The 21,110-nt window shown below is 36.6% G+C and overlaps 3 protein-coding genes and 1 pseudogene across 3 annotated transcripts; 1 reads left to right on the top strand and 3 right to left on the bottom strand.

The window, feature by feature from the left end:
- Positions 1–2,002: 2,002 nt before the first annotated feature.
- LOC131623195 (uncharacterized) lies at positions 2,003–4,355 on the top strand (annotated as a pseudogene).
- An 841-nt stretch (positions 4,356–5,196) lies between these two features.
- LOC131623201 (uncharacterized) lies at positions 5,197–8,169 on the bottom strand. Its single transcript, XM_058894203.1, has 8 exons — positions 7,968–8,169; positions 6,506–6,543; positions 6,235–6,312; positions 6,041–6,124; positions 5,920–5,954; positions 5,722–5,807; positions 5,538–5,603; positions 5,197–5,452 (listed from the first exon to the last, which is right to left on the bottom strand). The coding sequence occupies exons 1-8, from the start codon at positions 8,032–8,034 to the stop codon at positions 5,403–5,405; spliced, it is 504 nt and encodes a 167-aa protein (XP_058750186.1). The 5' UTR covers positions 8,035–8,169; the 3' UTR covers positions 5,197–5,402.
- A 10,018-nt stretch (positions 8,170–18,187) lies between these two features.
- Positions 18,188–18,799, bottom strand: LOC131595934 (uncharacterized mitochondrial protein AtMg01250-like). The gene has a single exon (XM_058868474.1). The coding sequence runs from the start codon at positions 18,797–18,799 to the stop codon at positions 18,188–18,190; it is 612 nt and encodes a 203-aa protein (XP_058724457.1).
- Positions 18,800–19,494: 695 nt separating this feature from the next.
- LOC131595951 (uncharacterized) lies at positions 19,495–20,562 on the bottom strand. Its single transcript, XM_058868497.1, has 2 exons — positions 20,307–20,562; positions 19,495–20,189 (listed from the first exon to the last, which is right to left on the bottom strand). Exons 1-2 carry the CDS (start codon positions 20,560–20,562, stop codon positions 19,495–19,497), a joined length of 951 nt encoding a protein of 316 aa, XP_058724480.1.
- Between the last annotated feature and the right edge of the window lie 548 nt (positions 20,563–21,110).

Genomic DNA, 21,110 nt, shown 5'->3' on the forward strand with positions numbered 1-21,110 from the left:
ACGTGGTGGTCAGGATACTCTAAGAAAGTCTTAGCTTGTGTCTAAGCATTTGTTCCTAGAGTGATCAGGTTGTGATCAGGATACTCTAGAAGACTTAGTCGTGGGCTAAGTGGAAAACCATTGTAATCTGTTGCGATTAGTGGATTAAATCCTCAGGTGAGGTAAATCACTCCGTGGGGGTGGACTGGAGTAGTTTAGTTAACAACGAACCAGGATAAAAATAACTGTGCAATTTGTTTTTATCGTTCAAGTTTTTAAGACTACACTTATTCAAACCCCCCCTTTCTAAGTGTTTTTCTATCCTTCAACAGCAACAATGCCAAAGACAGATTTAAGAAGACACAACCTTTGATTGCCAACACGTTGAAAAGTTATGAAGTGCAACGTTTCTTTAATTTTAAATGCCAACGTTATGTAACAATAACAATAATAGGATTCTATTGTGGGCCTATTAACATATTAGGTCTAACAATAAAATTAGGTTTTCTGCACCAAGGCTAACCATCTAAGGCCCAATAAACTTTAATGTCCTATTAACTTACATATATTAACCAACTATAAGGCCCAACATATATTTTTAACCTATTTAAATTATTTTACCTTATTATATGAACTTACACATATATATTCATTTTCCCTATTTTATTAAAGTGCCCTAAAACCCAATGCGCAAGACCGACGGGTACCCGTGCGAACGCACGGGTAAGACACTAGTAAAATTATATAACACTATAAAAATCATTTTTTAAAAAAGTCAAAACAAACGTACCCAAAATTTGAGTAGGAGCTTGTTTACCACTCAAACTTAACTATTTAATTAATTTATTTATTTATTATACATAGATTAGGTTTATTTATAATAAGAAAGATTTTAATTGAGTGCAAATTATTCTAACTATCCGATAGTTAAAATAGGAAACCGTTATAACAAAGTATAAGCTAATTAAATTATTATAGCAAGTAACTAATTGGGTCCAGAGATTTTTCACAACTTTGTTTTATGAAAAAGACATTTTGTTGGATTGAGGTGTAAGGGGGTGTTTTATATAAATTATTGTTAACTTCTATTTTCAATTAATATGGAATTATTTTGATCAGTCCGAAATAGTTATCCCCTCAGTCGAGGTTAAGGGGGATAAGGTGCGAATTTCGAGTTTCTACAAACAGCACTAATGTTTCAGTCAATCTCAAATCTACGTCATTGCAACTATGAGATATTGTTTATTTTGGATGCGATAACTCTCACGACTTTATCTTTTAACATAGTGTCTCGTCGGATTGATATGAATGAGTGTTGTATATAAATTAGTTACAGGGGCAGACACATGTAAGGGCTTGGTGTGGCTAAAGCCCCACCAGAATTTTTAATTTTTTTAATATATATTTATAGAGAATAAGAGGCATAAGAAGAAATAAAATTAAAACTAATACATCTCCCTCACAATAAACAATAAGCTACCTACCTACATTATAGGCTATATTATAGATGGTGGTGGAGTACACTTACTTTGCGTAACTTACACATTAAAATTAAAACCAGAATTTTTTCTTTCTTTTATATTATATATATAATATATATTATAGAGAGGAGAGAGATTAAAGTGTAAAAGTTAAAAAAAAAAAAATTATTAATTCTCTCTTACAGTCTAACATAAGAAGAAGTTACAAAGTTACAGCAACAATTTTATTCTCCATCTCAAATATTACAAACCTTTCACTCTCCTTCTCATTGTAAATCTTTCATTTTCTCCTCTAATTTTTCTATTTGGCTTGGATAGATTTGTTTATGGGTGATTGAAAATCTAAGATAAAATGAGTATTTTAATTTTTCTCTTATTTTTTCTTCTTTGTTGGTTGAACCCTAAAACCCCAATTTGTTAAAAAAATTCAATTTTCTCAATTTATCATAATAGTTTCTTTCATAATCAATTAGTTTGAATGTTATATTTATAATATTAGTATGAATAACTATTTTACATGGTTTCATTGATGTCTTTACAGGATGAAGAAATTTTTTCCGGTACTTTCTAGAGACAAAGCTACTTCTTCGGCTAACCTAGAAGCATCGGAAACTCAACATCCAAATGAGAGTATCAAAGTTGTTGATTATGAATTGTTGGAAACGGATCCAGGAATTAGACTTCCAATTTCAAGTTATCATCCTGACATCCAAAATGAGGTAAGAAAAGCTTATTTAAAAATAGGTCGTCATCAACCTCCTCACAATTTCGTGTACCCTTGGTCTGTTCAAGGTAAACAAAGACGTCGATTTTGCAAAAATTGGTTTGATTTGTATGACTGGATTGATTATAGTGAATCTAAGGATCAAGCATTTTGTTTGCCATGTTTTTTGTTTAAAAATGTCTCTAAATATGGGGGGGATCACTTCGTGGGAGACGGTTTTGGTGATTGGAAGCATGCTCAAAGATTGGTTAATCATGCTACTTCTTCTAATAGTCATGTTGATTGTGTGCATATGGGTTATGCTCTCATGAACCCAAACCAAAGTATTAAAGCCGCGTTTGTTAATCAAACTAAGCAAATGAATGTTGAATATCGTGTTCGTGTAAACACATCCCTTATAGCTACTAAGTTTCTCTTGAGATGTGGCATGCCATTTAGAGGGAGTGACGAGTCCCTTAACTCTTTATTTAAGGGGCCATTTCTTGAGTTGGTGGATACATTAAAGGAAATTAACCCAGAGATAGCTAGTGTAATAGATTGTGCTCCGGGAAATAACCTTATGACTGCCCATAAGATTCAAAAGGATCTTGCTGCTGCTTGTGCATGTGAAATAACTCAACAAATTATATGTGATATTGCAGATGATGTGTTTTGTGTTTTAATTGATGAATCTGGTGATGTTGCTGGTAAAGAACAAATGGCTGTTGTTATTCGCTATGTTAGTAGTGAAGGTTTGGTAAAAGAAAGGTTTCTTGGCATTGTAAGTGTTAAAGAAACAAGTGCTAAGTCACTTAAGGAGGCACTTGAGAAGTTGTTGTCTATTAATGGCTTGAGTTTATCTAGCATTAGGGGGCAAGGGTATGACGGAGCTAGCAATATGAGAGGTAAGTTTGGTGGTTTGAGAACTTTAATCCAAAATGAGAATTCATCTGCTTATTATGTGCATTGTTTCGCCCATCAACTTCAATTGGCACTTGTTGCATGTGCTAAGACTCACAAAGATGTTAGTGGTTTTTTCGGTAAGGTCAATATGCTTGTTAATTTCATACGATCTTCTAACAAGAGACAAGAATTGCTACGGGACAAACAAGTAACTCAATTTGCTAAATTAATTGAAGAGGGTCAGATAGAGACAGGTAGTGGATTAAATCAAGAATCATCTATTGCTAGAGCAGGTGACACTCGTTGGGGTTCCCACTTTAGGACTCTCACTAGTTTGATGACTTTGTATGGTGCCATTATTGGGGTACTTGAAGAAGTTGGGAATGATACGTCATTTGAAAAATATGGTGAAACTATGCTTTTGTTAGATGTGCTTCAATCCTTTGATTTTATCTTCATGTTATATATGATGGTTGAGATTTTAGGATTTACAAATGATTTGAGTGTAGCGTTACAAAAGCGTGATCAAGATCCTTTGAATGCTTTGTCACTTGTCAACCAAACAAGAATTACAAGAAATGAGGAATGATGGATGGGAAGAACTTATATATAAGGTTATGGAAATTTGCAATAAGCATGATATTGATGTACCTGATATGGATGCACCGTATGTGCAAGGGAAGAAACCTAGGCGACATGCTACAACTTCTAGTGTTTCTAATTTGCATCATTATAAGCATGATTGTCTGTTTAATGTTTTAGATTTGCAGTTGTATGAGCTCAATGCTAGGTTTGATGAAGAGAATACTGAACTTTTACAATGTGTTTCATGTTTGAGTCCTTCATCATCATTTGCAGCTTTTGATGTGAAAAAACTACTAAGGATGGTTGAACTTTATCCAAATGATTTTGTAGATGTGCCGGAAGTGGTGGTACGGCATCAACTTCAAAATTATGTTAGAAATGTTAAATGTGACCCAAATTTTGCAAAGTTAAAAGGACTTTCAGATCTTTGTGCAAAACTTGTGGAAACAAATAAGTGCAAAACATTTGATATGGTTTATAAGCTTTTGAAGTTAGCTTTAGTCTTGTCGGTAGCAACTGCAAGCGTGGAGCGTGTTTTTTCAGCTATGAAGTTTGTGAAAAGTCAATTATGTAACAAAATGAGTGATCAATGGTTAAATGACCGTCTTGTAACTTTTATAGAAAGAGATGTTCTTGGAACAATTAACAATGATGTTATTTTAGCTCATTTTCAAGAAATGGATAGTAGAAGATTTTCATTGTAATTTATTGTATTAAACAATATTACTTTTTATTTTTAATATGATTTAGTTTGTAGTTTCTTTTATGTTTAGTCCCACCAATATATATTGTCTGGATCCGCCCCTGATTAGTTATATCCTTCAAAGCAATATGAAACTATCTGTCAAGTTCAGAACAATTACATAGGCTGGTTATCATCTAATGCAGGGTCGGTCCAATCAACGCAGATGCCCCGTTCTAAATTTGAAAATGGGCACAAATTTAAAATATAAATATAATTATAATAATTAAAAAATACACATAAAAATTATATTTATGTATTAATCAATAATATATCTAATTAAAATTATTTTGAATTTTGATATATCTCAATTTTTGTATGTATTGAATTTTTATTATAGCATTTTTTGATTTATTGAATTTTTATCATAACATTTTATTTATTTCAATTAATATTTATGGAAAAAAAATTAAAACTTTTAAAATTTTGGAGCCCCTAAAATTTGGGGCCTGTGCTATAGCACTTCCTACACATGCACAAGGGCCGGCCCTGATCTAATGTCTTCTCCTATAAGCTGGAGCACATGAGAAAAAATGTCCATCTTTGAGATGAAGTTATTAAAGAAAACTTAGATCAAGGAATATAATGAAACACGTCAACTAATTGTGAGCACAAGTGATTGGCAAAAATAAAACAAGTTTTTATTGTAGGAAAAATTCTTAGGTAACCACAAATATAACATGCACTCTTATACAAAATCAATTACAATTTTTTATTAGTTAAAAAATAAAAATAAAATTATCTTTCTCTTCCATTATCACAACTACTGCAGAATTCCAATTAAAAAAAATAAATTTTAAATAAATTGAAATTTTTTTTTTTGGACAAAAGTGTTTATTTAATTAAGATTTCAAGTCACATGATGCTGAAATAACTGCATTACAAATTACCAACATGGAATAGGATCACTGTAAGATCCATTATAAACATCAATAGATACAATATTTATGAGTAGTGACAGTATTCATTCATCCTATCAATTGGAATAACGTTAGGCCGCGCACGACATTCACTTGTGTACTTCAGCCTTCTTCACTTCAGCCTTCTTCAGCTCTTTGGCTGAAACATATTTACTGAATAATCAGTTTCAAGCTTTTGAGTATCTGAATAGAACAAGCAGAACAAACAGTACTTTAGAACTTACCAGCTTTCTCTTCATTTCTCTTTTTAGCAGCTTCTGCTCTTTGCTGACGAATAAGAGCTAATCGTTCTGCGCAACAATTCAACATAGAAATAAACACTAGTCATTGAACGAAAACGTTTCTCAGCAACGCGTGTTGATTTTCATTAAACTAATTCAGCTTATGCTCAAAAGTTATTGCTGGTACCTAAATCTTTCTTTGATTGATCTGTTTTTCCTTGCTCTTGCAGCCTCATATAGCGTTCATGAGCTTTCTGTTTCTCTATCTCCTCTCTACAAACCCGATCGAAAATTTGAAGATAGTCAGATCAGAGGCGATACCTCTTTAAGAAAATTATTGTATTTGTATAGCCCCTTTTAAAGAATCAAACTAAAAGTAGCAAACCTTTCGCGCCTTGAAAGTTCGGTAGTCTTTTCAACCTGCAAGCGCGCGGAAACAAACATTACTCTTCCAAAATCCTATGAAAATGTCTATGAAGTGACCGAAAATGAAAAGTTGAACTCACATCAACATCTCTGGCTTTCAAGTTCTTTGGCTTTACCAAGTTAGGATTTTCAATCTCAATAATCCCTTGAGTCCCTTTTTTCTTCTGTATATATTAAGTAGCAGCAAAACACACTCAGTTGGCCATAGAAACAAATAAATATAGACAGTATGTAAATTTTTTTCGAAAAAGTGAAGAGATTGTGAGATACTAACTCTAGTTTCTTCATCAGATTGTTCTCCAGATTCATCCCCGGATACTTCCTCAGGTTCCTCTTCGTGCTCGGCTTCTTTCTGATAAGGTTGTGAAGAGAATGACCATGTAAATTAAAGTACCAAATGTAAACAAAATGTAAAACAATTTAAAACGCGTCGTGTCCATATAAACGATAATTGTCATTATAGATAATATAAGCAAAAACATCTACTGTGTGAGTGATCACTCGCGTGCTTCAGGAGAGAGGAGCAAAAGGAGGCTGAAGGAAACCTGTCTAAATGTTCGAGGACGGCTAGTGGTTCCAGCAACTGCAACATTAAAAAGAAACATTAAGTTTTCAGAGATTCTTTGAATTGCGTTATCAATCCCTCTACATAACAATGAAATATTAGATCAGAGATACGGTGAGTGCTAAGTAGAAATTACAATACAATAACAAATACTGAATTGGCAGTATGTAGCTACTTGAAACCTCTAGAGAGATACTACTAGAAGGAGAAAATAAAATAGCTAGTTTTGAACTGAAATAATCCAACAGGGTTGAACAAATACAGGCATTACAGAAAGTCCTCCCGACATTTCCCTTTGTCAAACCTTCTAACATTTGTAAACTGAAAGCTGTAGGATCTATTATCACCATTGTCCTCAAAGAGCAGTTATAGGTATGCTATAGCACTGCAATGTACCAGAGTTCGAACGAATCACTATAGTTCCATAATGTACTATTTAGCGGGATTAAAGCATTATAGCGTCGGAGAATCTAAACAAGCCATTGTTTATGGGAATCTGTGATCGACAATACTATCACTTTCTAGAACTGGTTAAATAGCTGGTGTCAATTCCCTGTCTGATATCTCATTCGCATATCAATAATCGAGGCCATTTCTTTCCAATATAGTCTAACTTTGAAACGGTTATACAATTCGTAACATAAGTTGTATGATTGTATAAACCAAACAGTATGTTTAAGGATTATTCTCTTTTCTCATATTTATACTAAACCCATGAGCATGACACATGCATCTATAAGTTAAATAGCCTAACAAAAGAGTCCAGTTTCTCCTTCTTAGAAGCCTAAATAGGAAATTCACTGAAACCACATACAAAAAAGTGTGCCAATCTAAGCATATTACAGTTTTCTTTTCCACTCCACCACAAACTGAGTATGCTGAGTATGCGTGTGTTTGACTCTACGAAAATTAATTTTGAGTAAACTGATCCGGCCTAAAAGTGAGTTGAATGTAAAGTGGTTTATGTTTGGATAAATTAAGCGTATGTTAGGATATGCGTCCAAATTTCTATTTGCGCATTTCAAGGCTATCCCACCGTGAAAAAGAAGCTACACTTTGTAGTTTCTGGGCTAGACGTGCGTCTGTTGATTTTTCACCGCAGAAATAAACATATCATAAAAGTGAGTTCAATAATAAATTTAAGTGTAAAAATCACGTTTAAACTTAAAAACTAGAAACTCTAACTTCAAGTAGAATCAATTTGAAAAAGAATAATCATTTCAATTCTAGATCAACCAAACATGTTAAAATCAATTCTATCACTATATAGTTTCTATTGTTCTCTAAGGTCCTAAATCACTTCTATTTCAACTTTTAAAACTTATGACCATATTCATAAATTGTTTTCAGCTTATTTTCACAAATTTTGCAACAAAAAAGTGAATAGATTTAGCATAAAGGTGATGAAAGAAAGCAAGATGATGAGAAAAGGAGGGGCTTACGGAGGTCTTCCTGGGTGGAAAACTGGCGGCGACCGGTGGGTTTGCTCTTGAATTTTCCTCTTCCCATTCTCAATTCAGAATTCAAATTCAATTCCACTCACAACGCTACCTATGAAATGAACGATCTTGGAATCAAATTTTGGTTGTTTCTTGTTCAAGTTTGCGTTTTATTGTTTCTGATATAGCGTAGTAACCATGCAAGTATATTCATGCAAATATTTAATAGTAGCTCGCGTACACTTTATTATGTTTTTTATATGGATAATGTTATCCATACACTAAATTGCTACACCAATAATGACACTTAATACTATTCACAAATACGGTGAATAGTATTTTTTAAATAAAAATATATAGTGATGTGAACAGTAAAATATTATTATAATAATAAATTATTTTTATTTTTTTAAATTTGTTTAAATTAAGAGATACTAATAAAAAATTGTATTATTAATCAACTTTATAACTTTATTAACCAACCGTTTATATTTCATTATCCAACTATATATTTCTTTTTTAATAATCAATGATGTATATATATTAAAACAAGCAGAACCGAGAATCAGGAAAATTCTCAGCAAATACAACTCGCACACAAGACCAACAAGAACACCTTACAAGCTTCCTAGCCCTACATGTAATCTAATGGACAATGGCATCATTCATAATAATTACAAGCTACTTTTTGTTTGTTCGCTATGGCTAGCCACCACCATGAATACATCTTTACATTTTGAACAATCTCCCCTATGTCTACAACACCATTGTTGAAAATGACGTTATTTCGATGTTTCCAAATGCACCAACAGACGGTTATCCATGCACACTCACCCTCCTTTTTGCACATTTTCTTTTCAGCTCCCCCACCATGTGCAGAAAGTCCATACAACATTCATTTTGTCTTTGATGATCTGAACCTAGCCATTGGTAAATCCCCCCCCCCCCCACCCCTGCTGCTATTCCACACAACAGAAATAAATGTTGGCTATTTTCTTGAACATTGCATCCAAAAACGCAGCAAGCATTGTCATTATTTTCTATTATTCCTCTTTTGACCAGCTGCTCCCTTGTTGCCAATCTATCCTTGAACAATCTCCAAGCAAAAATCTTCACCTTCAATGGCATCCAAGACTTCCACACTAGAGTCCAAACTTTCTTGATGCTCAATTCAACCTCCACTTCTGTGGGCTGCTGCACCAGCATATCATAGTAGTCTTTCACAATGAAGACACCCGATCCATTCTGAGGCCAAACAAAAATATCATGCTCCCACCTCTTTGGTTCAACATCTTGCAATAATAGTTTCAGCTCAGCCCATTCCTCCAAAGCTTCATGATTCAGATTATCCTCATTCCCCACAATCCTCCACAGCCACCGGTTATTCTCCCAAACACCCATATCCTGCACACAATTTGCTTCACTTTCCAACACCGGAAATAGAAAAGGAAAAACAGCACACAAAGGAGACTGCCCCAGCCATTTGCTATTCCAAAACGGCACCCTACTACCATCCCCTAGTCTTATAGCAATGTTACGCGTGAAAACACCAACACTGTTACAATCCCCGAGTTTCATCAAATCTCTCCACCAAATAGATTCTAGGGAATGTCTACCACACGATATCCTGGACAATAATCTATTAGATAACCTTCCATACCTTGCCTCCAAGATTCCATGCCATATCGCTGCATTTTCCTTCAGAAATCTCCACAACCACTTGGATAGCAATGCCTTATTGAAACTTGCCATTTCCTTAACGCCTAAACCTCCATCTGCCTTCTTCTTGCATATCGTATTCCAGCTTAGCCAATACGTACACTCCTTGTTTTTCTCCTACATTATGCCAGAGGAAATTATGCTGCAACTTTACCACCTCTTCTATCACCTTTGTTGGCATCTTAAAGAATGACATTTGGTACACCGACAAGTTAGTGAAGGATAGAAAAACACTTAGAAAGGGGGGGGGGTTGAATAAGTGTAGCTTTAAAAACTTGACAGATAAAAATAAATTGCACAGTTATTTTTATCCTGGTTCGTTGTTAACTAAACTACTCCAGTCCACCCCCGCAGAGATGATTTACCTCAACTGAGGATTTAATCCACTAATCGCACGGATTACAATGGTTCTCCACTTAGTCAGCAACTAAGTCTTCCAGAGTCTTCTGATCACACACTGATCACTCCAGGAACAACTGCTTAGATACCCTCTAAGACTTTTCTAGAGTCTACTGATCCACACGATCACTCTAGTTACAACCTGCTTAGATAACCTCTAAGACTTCCTAGAGTATTCTGATCCACACGATCACTCTAGTTCCTTACAACTTAATGTAATCAATTCTAAGAGTATTACAATTGCTTCTTAAAAGCTATAATCACAAACTGTGATATTTCTCTTAACGTTTAAGCTTAATCTCACTAATATATTACAACAGCAATGTAGTGAGCTTTGATGAAGATGAAGATTCTGAGCTTTGAATTGAACAGCGTTTCAGCAAGTTAATATGAGTTGTTTTGGTTCAGGATCGTTAACCTTGCTTCTCATCAGAACTTCATATTTATAGGCGTTGGAGAAGATGACCGTTGAGTGCATTTAATGCTTTGCGTGTTCCGTACAGCATCGCATTTAATGTTATACGCTTTTGTCAACTACCTCGAGCCTTGTTCACGCTGTGTCTACTGACGTAGCCTTTAATAGCTTTAACGTTCCTTTTGTCAGTCAGCGTAGCTTGCCACTTGTACTTCCTTCTGATCTGATGTTTGTGAATACAACGTTTGAATATCATCAGAGTCAAACAGCTTGGTGCATAGCACCTTCTGATCTTCTGACCTTGAAGTGCTTCTGAGCGTGATACCATCAGAACTTCAGTGCTTCTGATCTCATGTTCTTTTGATGCTTCCATAGACCCATGTTCTGATTCTGCTTCGACCATCTTCTGATGTCTTGCCAGACCATGTTCTGATGTTGCATGCTGAACCCTTTGAGACAAAGCTTCTGAGCGCTGAATTATGCATACTCTTTATATATATTTCCTGAAAAGGAAATTGCATTGGATTAGAGTACCATATTATCTTAAGCAAAATTCATATTATTGTTATCATCAAAACTAAGATAATTGATCAGAACAAATCTTGTTCTAACAATCTCCCCCTTTTTGATGATGACAAAAACATATATAAATGATATGAATTTGCGATCAGAAAGAGCAGACGGCAAAAGACAAATTACACAGCTATATCATAAGCATATGAATATGTCTCCCCCTGAGATTAACAATCTCCCCCTGAGATAAATAATCTCCCCCTGAAATAAATACTCGAAGAACTTTAATAAAAGACTTCCCTGATTATTTCGGTAGAGACGATCACATAAGCTTCTGTCTTTAGAGAATTCATAGCTTCTAACTTCTGCTTCCATTGGACAGCTTCAGAACTAGAATTTCTTTAGATCCCTAGAACACTCACAGCTTCTGATTCCTGCTTCCATCTAGGACAGCTTCAGAACTTGAATTTCTTTGATCTTCAGAACATTCACAGCTTCTGATTCCTGCTTCCATCTAGGACAGCTTCAGAACTTGAATTTCTTTGATCTTCAGAACATTCACAGCTTCTGATTTCTGCTTCCATTTAGGACAGCTTCAGAACTTGAGTTTTCTGGATCTTTTAGAACATTCACAGCTTCTGATTTCTGCTTCCCTCGGATAGCTTCAGAGCTTTGAATTTCTACCAACATCACTTCATGCTAGATTTGTATCAGAACATTGTTGAATGTACCAGAGCATCATCAGAGCATCTCTACATCCTGAAATGTTACAGAACAAAAACTAAACGACAAAAGTCAGCATGAACGAGTCAGAACATAAAATGTATATTAGAACACATGATATGTATCAGAGCCATATAGGCTTAAATAATGTTATCAGAGCAAATAGAATTTTGTCAGAGAAAATAGACAAATATGGATCAAATTCTATTTTCAGTGCTTCTGATTCATTCTTCTTTCTTGCTTCTGAAGCTTGACAGCACTCAGCTTGCTTCAGTTTCCATGAGTTTATTCTTTTTACAGAATAACACTTCTTATGGTTTTGCTTCTTGTGTTTGCTTTGAAGATTCTCTTCACTTCTTTATACCTGCAAAACACTTAAACCATATAGAACTTGCAGTTCTTGTTAGAAAATGTGTGGGAGCTTTACCCAGCAACTGATAGATCAATCAAATCATGTATCATTTATCTTCTCCCCCTTTTTGTCATAACATCAAAAAGAATATTTCAAAAAATTCAGATGAATAAAACGACAAATAAAGTCACTGGAATGTAAAACCAAGAAACTTTTCATTTATAATCAAAAAAGATTACAAGAGAGGAATGCAGGAAAACAGATGCAACAAGGAAAGAAAACTACAAAGACCAAAGGACTAAGATCCTAGCCTACGCAAAATCCGCGCCAGAACATCATGAATCCCGTCAGTGCTTGTAGCTTGCCTTGCCATGAAGGAGCGAAACTCAGCATTGGCTACTTCTTGCGCGTCCAAACGAGAAGCCAGCATAGCTTGATTCTGATGAAGAGCTTCCAAGGTCTCCATCAGAGCTGAGGTTTCACCAGAAGAAGAGGCACCCGAATTTCTGCCAAAAGGGACAGCAATCTCAGCAGGGTGATCTTCTGGGAGATCTCCAGCTTGTGCATCTTCCATTTCCTCATCTGAGTCTGACTCAGAATTAGCCTTAGCATATTCTGGTTCAGGCAGCTCAGAAGTTCCATCTTCCAACGCTTGAAGAATAGCTGCAAGATTTGTTGGAGGAGTAGGACCAGCAACTTCAGCAGGATAAACCACTACTGGAAAGACCATGTGAGGTGCTTTGACAGAGGGGTTCATTCTGAACCAGTTAAACAACCACTGAAAATCTCCAGTCAGCACAGGAAACCATGGTTTCCACACCACGATGTCTCTGCAGAGATTTTCTTCTTCCACCTCATCTGCAGGTATCTTCTTCTCAAGAACACTTCTGTTCCTGATGAGATGGTGATAGCTGCTTTCACCAACTTCCAACCGAAGACCACGAATACCAGGAGCTTCAGACATGATCCTTCTCTGAGTGTCTGTAGCCCTAGCCAGAAAATCCTGACGAAAGGTATCCCAAAGGTTGCTTGTAGCATACTCATCCAGATGGTTAAGGTGAGCAGCACCCAGAATCTCCAACCAGCCATTTACATCAGAATGTAAACGCTCCAGAAATGATTGAGTGGTAGGGGTTGGAGGGTTGACAGTGAACCTGGAGTCGGGAAGAACAACACTATAGGGATTAGGTGTTCTGGTGGGAAAAGGGTGTGAGAGAGATGAAGAAATATCTGATGGATGGGTTGAAGGAGAGGAGATATCAGATGGTGAAGAAGGTGGTTCCGAGAGGATGAATGAGGAGGAAGAGGTGGTGGAGGTCTTTGAAGAGGGAGGTGATTGAGGGGTACCGTCAAGAGGTTGATACACTTTGAGAGGGTCATAGGTGATCCTTACTCTTTTAGGTTTGGTTTCAGGTTCAGCAGTTGCCTTTCTCTTTTGTTTCCGATCATTATCTTGATTACCAGAGCTTGAAGATGGATTCATGATGAAGTTGCAGATATTGGAAACTGCTAGGGTTTATGATATGAGTGCAAAGAGCGAGAACGAAAAAGAAACTGAATGCAAAGTGAGAGAAATATAAGAGGGAAAAGAAACGTTTGAAGAATATAAAAAGAAAACTGAAAGAGAGTAAATGATGAAAAGCATTTAATGTTACGTGACATGAGGAGAGATAATAATGACAAAAGACGTGATTTGCACAGTTACCTAAGTAGACGTCCCCTCAACTGCACGCACGCTTGTCCAGGAATAGTGAACACGTGTTTACCATCTGGATAGCCAGTTACAGCTGTTTTGCTCTTAAAGAGATTCTGAATCAACTTAGATAATGAAACGTTAGTAATAACTGAATCACAATTTCTAATTGATTTCAATCAGAACTTCTTAAAACAAATTCTATTTCAGAAGATACCCATACATAAGAACTTCTCATCTTCTCATTCTGGTCTTGTTTCTGAAGACCCATTTTGTACCTATTATATTGAATCCATCTGGTCTAGGAACAAGATCCCAAACATCATTCCTTGTAAACTGATTCAGTTCTTCTTGCATAGCAATTATCCAGTCTGGATCTTCTAGAGCATGATCAACAGAAGTTGGCTCGATCAAATACAAGACCTAATTGACAGTCTGCATTGTTCTTAAGGAATGCTCTTGTTCTGATTGGATCATCCTTCTTTCCAAGAATGACATCTTCTGAATGACCAGAAGTGAGTCTGGATGATCTTCTGACAGATGGTTCTTCAGAAATGCTTAGATTCTCCAGAGAAGCTGATACTTGATCTTCCGATTCTTTGCTTCTGAGAAGCTCTGCTTCTGACGCGTTGCTTCTTGGCTCAACAACTTCTGATATATCAATATCACAATCTGCAAAATTATCAAACTGCTTTGATTTTTCAGAACCAAGCTTATCATCAAACCTGATATTGATTGATTCTTCTACAATCAATGTTTCAGTATTGTATACTCTGTAGCCTTTTGAGCGTTCAGAATATCCAAGAAGGAAACATTTTTGAGCTTTGGAATCAAACTTACCAAGATGATCTTTAGTGTTCAGAATAAAGCATACACATCCAAAAGGATGGAAATATGAAATGTTGGGCTTTTTATTCTTCCACAATTCATAAGGAGTCTTATTTAGAATAGGTCTGATAGAGATTCTATTCTGAATATAGCATGCAGTGTTTATTGCTTCTGCCCAGAAATGCTTAGCCATATTGGTTTCATTGATCATGGTTCTGGCCATTTCTTGCAGAGTCCTATTCTTTCGTTCTACAACTCCATTTTGCTGTGGAGTTCTAGGACAAGAGAAATCATGGGCAATACCATTTTCTTTGAAGAATTCTTCAAAGGATCTGTTCTCAAATTCACCACCATGATCACTTCTGACCTTTATGATTTTACACTCTTTTTCAGATTGGATCTGAATGCAGAAATCAAAGAACACTGAATGAGTCCAGATGACATGACATGTTGACTTTTATCTTCTTTGTCGCCAAGAGAATCTGCAAAAGAAATAGTCTTTTTCTTTGGTACCCACATCTTCTTGGGTCCTTTCTTGTTAGTTCTCCTCAAGTTCTGATTGAACTTAGGTTTAACATTGTAAGCAATAGGAGAAACAGCATGATAATTTTTAATGTGAGTTTCATGATATTTCCTAGGTTGTGTCACATGCTTTTTGGTGTGTGTTATGTGAAAACTTTTAGCATGTGAAGTGTGCCTAATATCATGGGAGTGGCCATACTTGAACTGATCATACAATGGCTTGTATGTGAATTTCATTTCATCAACAGGTTCAAGTTTGTATGGGGTTTCACCCTCAAAACCAATGCCAACTCTTTTGTTTCCAGACACAGCATATATCATAGAAGCTAGCTGACTTCTGCCAATACTTCTAGATAAGAACTTCCTGAAACTTAAATCATATTCTTTCAGAATATGGTTTAGACTAGGAGTGGATTTTTCTGAATCAGAAGGAGATCCAACATTATTGGATAATTTTAAAAGTTTTTCTTTTAATTCAGAATTTTCCAACTCAAGCTTCTTTGTTTCAAATTCAAATAGCTTTTTCAGCTTTTTGTATTTGAGACTAATCTGAGACTTGAATTCCAGAAGTTCTGTTAGACCGGAAACTAACTCATCTCTAGTAAGTTCAGAAAATACCTCTTCAGAATCTGATTCTGATGTAGATTATGATCCGTCATCTTCTGTCGCCATCAGCGCACAGTTAGCCTGCTCATCTTCAGAGTCTGAATCATCTTCTGACTCATCCCAGGTTGCCATAAGACCTTTCTTCTTATGAAACTTCTTCTTGGGATTTTCCTTCTGAAGTTTTGGACATTCATTCTTGAAGTGTCCAGGCTCATTGCATTCATAGCACATGACCTTCTTCTTGTCAAATCTTCTGTCATCAGAAGATTCTCCACGTTCAAATTTCTTTGAACTTCTGAAGCCTCTGAACTTCCTTTGCTTGGTCTTCCAGAGTTGATTTAGCCTTCTGGAGATCAAGGACAGTTCATCTTCTTCTTCAGATTCTGATTCTTCAGGATCTTCTTCTCTAGCCTGAAAAGCGTTAGTGCATTTCTTGATATTGGATTTTAATGCAATAGATTTACCTTTCTTTTGAGGCTCATTTGCGTCCAGCTCTATTTCATGGCTTCTCAAGGCACTGATAAGCTCTTCCAGAGAAACTTCATTCAGATTCTTTGCAATCTTGAATGCAGTCACCATAGGACCCCATCTTCTGGGTAAGCTTCTGATGATCTTCTTTACGTGATCAGCCTTGGTGTATCCCTTGTCAAGAACTCTCAATCCAGCAGTAAGAGTTTGAAATCTTGAAAACATCTTTTCAATGTCTTCATCATCCTCCATCTTGAAGGCTTCATACTTCTGAATTAAAGCGAGAGCTTTAGTCTCCTTGACTTGAGCATTTCCTTCATGAGTCATTTTCAAGGACTCATATATGTCATAGGCTGTTTCCCTGTTAGATATCTTCTCATACTCAGCATGAGAGATAGCATTCAGCAAAACAGTTCTGCATTTATGATGATTCCTGAAAAGCTTCTTCTGATCATCATTCATTTCTTGCCTTGTCAGCTTTACGCCACTGGCATTTACTGGATGTTTGTAACCATCCATCAGAAGATCCCATAGATCACCATCTAGACCAAGAAAGTAACTTTCCAGTTTATCTTTCCAGTATTCAAAGTTTTCACCATCAAATACCGGCGGTCTAGTATAACCATTGTTACCGTTGTGTTGCTCAGCAGAGCCAGATGTAGATGCAGGTGTAGACTTTTCAATTTCACCAGCCATCTTTTACTGAAGCGTTTTTCTCTTCCTGAATCTTTTCTAAACACGGTTAAGTGCTTGCACCTTAGAACCGGCGCTCTGATGCCAATTGAAGGATAGAAAAACACTTAGAAAGGGGGGGTTTGAATAAGTGTAGCTTTAAAAACTTGACAGATAAAAATAAATTGCACAGTTATTTTTATCCTGGTTCGTTGTTAACTAAACTACTCCAGTCCACCCCCGCAGAGATGATTTACCTCAACTGAGGATTTAATCCACTAATCGCACGGATTACAATGGTTCTCCACTTAGTCAGCAACTAAGTCTTCCAGAGTCTTCTGATCACACACTGATCACTCCAGGAACAACTGCTTAGATACCCTCTAAGACTTTTCTAGAGTCTACTGATCCACACGATCACTCTAGTTACAACCTGCTTAGATAACCTCTAAGACTTCCTAGAGTATTCTGATCCACACGATCACTCTAGTTCCTTACAACTTAATGTAATCAATTCTAAGAGTATTACAATTGCTTCTTAAAAGCTATAATCACAAACTGTGATATTTCTCTTAACGTTTAAGCTTAATCTCACTAATATATTACAACAGCAATGTAGTGAGCTTTGATGAAGATGAAGATTCTGAGCTTTGAATTGAACAGCGTTTCAGCAAGTTAATATGAGTTGTTTTGGTTCAGGATCGTTAACCTTGCTTCTCATCAGAACTTCATATTTATAGGCGTTGGAGAAGATGACCGTTGAGTGCATTTAATGCTTTGCGTGTTCCGTACAGCATCGCATTTAATGTTATACGCTTTTGTCAACTACCTCGAGCCTTGTTCACGCTGTGTCTACTGACGTAGCCTTTAATAGCTTTAACGTTCCTTTTGTCAGTCAGCGTAGCTTGCCACTTGTACTTCCTTCTGATCTGATGTTTGTGAATACAACGTTTGAATATCATCAGAGTCAAACAGCTTGGTGCATAGCACCTTCTGATCTTCTGACCTTGAAGTGCTTCTGAGCGTGATACCATCAGAACTTTAGTGCTTCTGATCTCATGTTCTTCTGATGCTTCCATAGACCCATGTTCTGATTCTGCTTCGACCATCTTCTGATGTCTTGCCAGACCATGTTCTGATGTTGCATGCTGAACCCTTTGAGACAAAGCTTCTGAGCGCTGAATTATGCATACTCTTTATATATATTTCCTGAAAAGGAAATTGCATTGGATTAGAGTACCATATTATCTTAAGCAAAATTCATATTATTGTTATCATCAAAACTAAGATAATTGATCAGAACAAATCTTGTTCTAACAGTTAGTGATCACAGAATTGATTAATGTCACTCTTCCCCCTATGGAAAGAATTCTCCCAATCCAAGGAGATAACTTTGCCCTCAAATTTTCCATTATCAGATTCCAAAAGCTCACACTTCTCGGATTGCCACCAACTGTTACCCCAAGGAACTTAAAAGGAATCTTGTCTAATTTGCAACAGAGAAAGCAACTTACAGCCTCAAGAAAGTATTGATCCAAACCAACTCCATAAAGCTTACTTTTCCACATGTTAACTCTTAATCCCGAAACCATCTCGAAGGCTCTAAGAATTACCTTTATTGCCCATAAATTTCCCCACGAACCAACACCCACTAAAACAGTATCGTCTTCAAATTGTAGTAGATCATACGATATTTCCTCATTGATTTTGAATCCCGTAAACACACCTCTCTCGGTCGACCTCCTCATCAATCCTGCAAGTCCTTCCGCCACAATTGTAAATAGAAACGGTGACAAAGGGTCACCTTGCCTTAAACCCCGCTCAGCTTTGAATTCACTTGAGGGACTCCCATTTACCAACACTGATAGATTACTATTGAATACACCTACCTCCATCCATTTCATCCATTGCTGGCCAAATCCCATCTTTATTAAAATCTCCTTTAAGAACCTCCACTCGACACAGTCATAGGCTTAAGCGAAATCCACTTTAAAAAGCATGCAGCTCTTCTTAGTTCTCTTTGCCAAGTCCACAATCTCGTTTGTTACCAACACGCCATCAAGGATCTGTCTACCGGGTACAAATGCCCTTTGAACCTTGGATATAAGCTTTCCTATAACTTTCCCTAATCTTGCTGCTAGAAGCTTGGAAATAATTTTATATATGCTGCCAATCAAACAGATGGGATGATATTCCTCTAATCCTTGAGGGTGCTCAACCTTGGGAATTAATGCAATGAATGATGCTGAAAAGGCCCTAGGAATGAAGGCTTTACTGTGGAAATCTTGAACGCACCTCACTATGTCCTCCCCTACTATTTCCCAACATTTTTTGATGAATGCTATATTCAAACCATCTGGTCCTGGACTTCTATCCCCGTCACAACTGAACACAATCTCTTTAATTTCCTCCCTTGTAAATTCCTCCTCCAAGAGGTCTGAGTCTTCCATTGACAGTCTGTTAAAATCCAGCTCTGCTAGCCTCGGTCTTGGTCTCTCCAGCCTTTTAAATCTCTCCTTAAAATGTTTCTTCACCTCGTCTTTTACTTCCTGCACTCCTTCCACAACTCCTTGTGTCGTTTGAATAGATACTATAGTATTTCTTCTCGTTCTTGATTTCATTATTGAATGAAAATACTTAGAATTATTATCTCCTTCCTTATCCACCTAACTCTTGCCTTCTGTTTTAGAATACTTTCCTTTAGGTGTAAATCTTTCCAAATGCTGCTTTGCAACTGCTTCCTTTTTTCACTTACTTCTTGATTCAGTTGAGAAGTTATGAGCATATTCTCCTCTTCTAAACCGTTTAGATCATCTACTTCATCCTCAATCTTCAAGTCCAACCACCCAAACACCTTCTGATTCCACCACCTAAGCCTTTCCCTAAGGTTTTTTATTTTCCCCTTTAAAACAAACGCACTACTCCCTTTAACCTGCTTCGAATTCCATTCTTCCTTCACAAAGTTTTCAAATTCTGGATGCTCATGCCAGCAATTAAAAACTTTGAATGGCTTAGGTCCCCAGTCCCTGTTACAAGCTTTCACCCATATAGGCCTATGATCTGAAATGTCTCTGTTACCCGTCACCTGAGCCACTATCTTCCACAAATTGTTGATTCCTTCTGATAACAAAAATCTATCTAACCTACTCTTCGCTTTGCCACTAGAATTTATCCATGTAAATTTGTTCCCTAACACAGGTAGATCCACCACCTCCATAAGTTCTATAAAGTTAGCAAACTCCTCCATTTCTACTCTATTAGCTTGAACCCTGCCACATCTCTCCTCCTCCACCTTTATTGCATTGAAGTCACCACCTATTATCCATTATCCTCTTGGTAGTCTTTGTTTCCATTCCAATAACTTACTCCAAAGTAATCTCTTTTCAGCCAAGCAGCAAGAAGAATAAACGTTAATGAAATAACAATTAGTACCTTTCCAAACAGCATTCACACCCAAGACACATTTAGCTTTGAAACTGAACTCGGGCTTAATGACTCCTTTTCGCCAAATCGTAACCACACCTCCAGACTGCCCTTCTGAATCCAACGCTGACCATTCACAATCCTCCCACCCCCACAAGCTCCTGATCAAACTCTCCTCCATCTTCTTAAGCTTCGTTTCTTGTATGAAAATCAAATCAACCTTTGCCTTTGCTAATATCTGGCTCACCCTTTTTCTCTTTACCATATTTCCCCCCCCCCCCCCCCTTATGTTGAAAGATCCACAATTCATTGGTCACCATTTTTCTTTCCCTTCCCTAATTCGAAGCACACTCGTTCTCTTTCTTCAATATTTCGCATAATCCCCTCAAACACTTCATCATCTTCCTCCCCTTCGACCCCTAACTCTTTAACTGATTTCCACACCTTTCTTGGCACACCTTCAATGGATTTCCATATAAGATTGTTGCCCTGCATCACTCCACAATCTGTTATAGAATCGCCACACAGAATTGAATCCCCCGCGAGCCACCTGAATTTGAATCTCCCAAACCTCCTCTATATTTTATTACTACAAGTTATTTTAAAGTAAAATGCTAAAGTTTACTAAGAACATGATATAACAAGAAAGTGAAGAAAATGATGTGGCTAAGTTGCGATTTGATGAACCACTTTGATAACCACCTACTCATGTTACGTTATAGATCCCTAATTGATATCTAAGCAACCCACTTATTTGTCACGTTGATTATTGCCTTTCGTATGCAATAATTGTCTCGTAAGAAATAGCATTTC

The sequence above is a fragment of the Vicia villosa genome, linkage group LG1 (assembly GCF_029867415.1).
Source record: "Vicia villosa cultivar HV-30 ecotype Madison, WI linkage group LG1, Vvil1.0, whole genome shotgun sequence".
NCBI classification, from domain to species: Eukaryota; Viridiplantae; Streptophyta; class Magnoliopsida; order Fabales; family Fabaceae; genus Vicia; species Vicia villosa.

Excerpts from the sequence above, each read along its gene's own strand:
- LOC131623201 (XM_058894203.1), bottom strand. The coding sequence starts at position 8,034 with ATGGGAAGAGGAAAATTCAAGAGCAAACCCACCGGTCGCCGCCAGTTT. Across the intron at positions 6,313-6,505 it reads GTCCTCGAACATTTAGACAG|AAAGAAGCCGAGCACGAAGA; the intron begins GTTTCCTTCAGC and ends CAACCTTATCAG. Across the intron at positions 5,955-6,040 it reads TGAAAGCCAGAGATGTTGAT|GTTGAAAAGACTACCGAACT; the intron begins GTGAGTTCAACT and ends GCGCGCTTGCAG.
- LOC131595951 (XM_058868497.1), bottom strand. The coding sequence starts at position 20,562 with ATGGTAAAGAGAAAAAGGGTGAGCCAGATATTAGCAAAGGCAAAGGTT. Across the intron at positions 20,190-20,306 it reads TGTGAATGCTGTTTGGAAAG|GTGGTGACTTCAATGCAATA; the intron begins GTACTAATTGTT and ends AATGGATAATAG.
- LOC131595934 (XM_058868474.1), bottom strand. The coding sequence starts at position 18,799 with ATGGGATTTGGCCAGCAATGGATGAAATGGATGGAGGTAGGTGTATTC.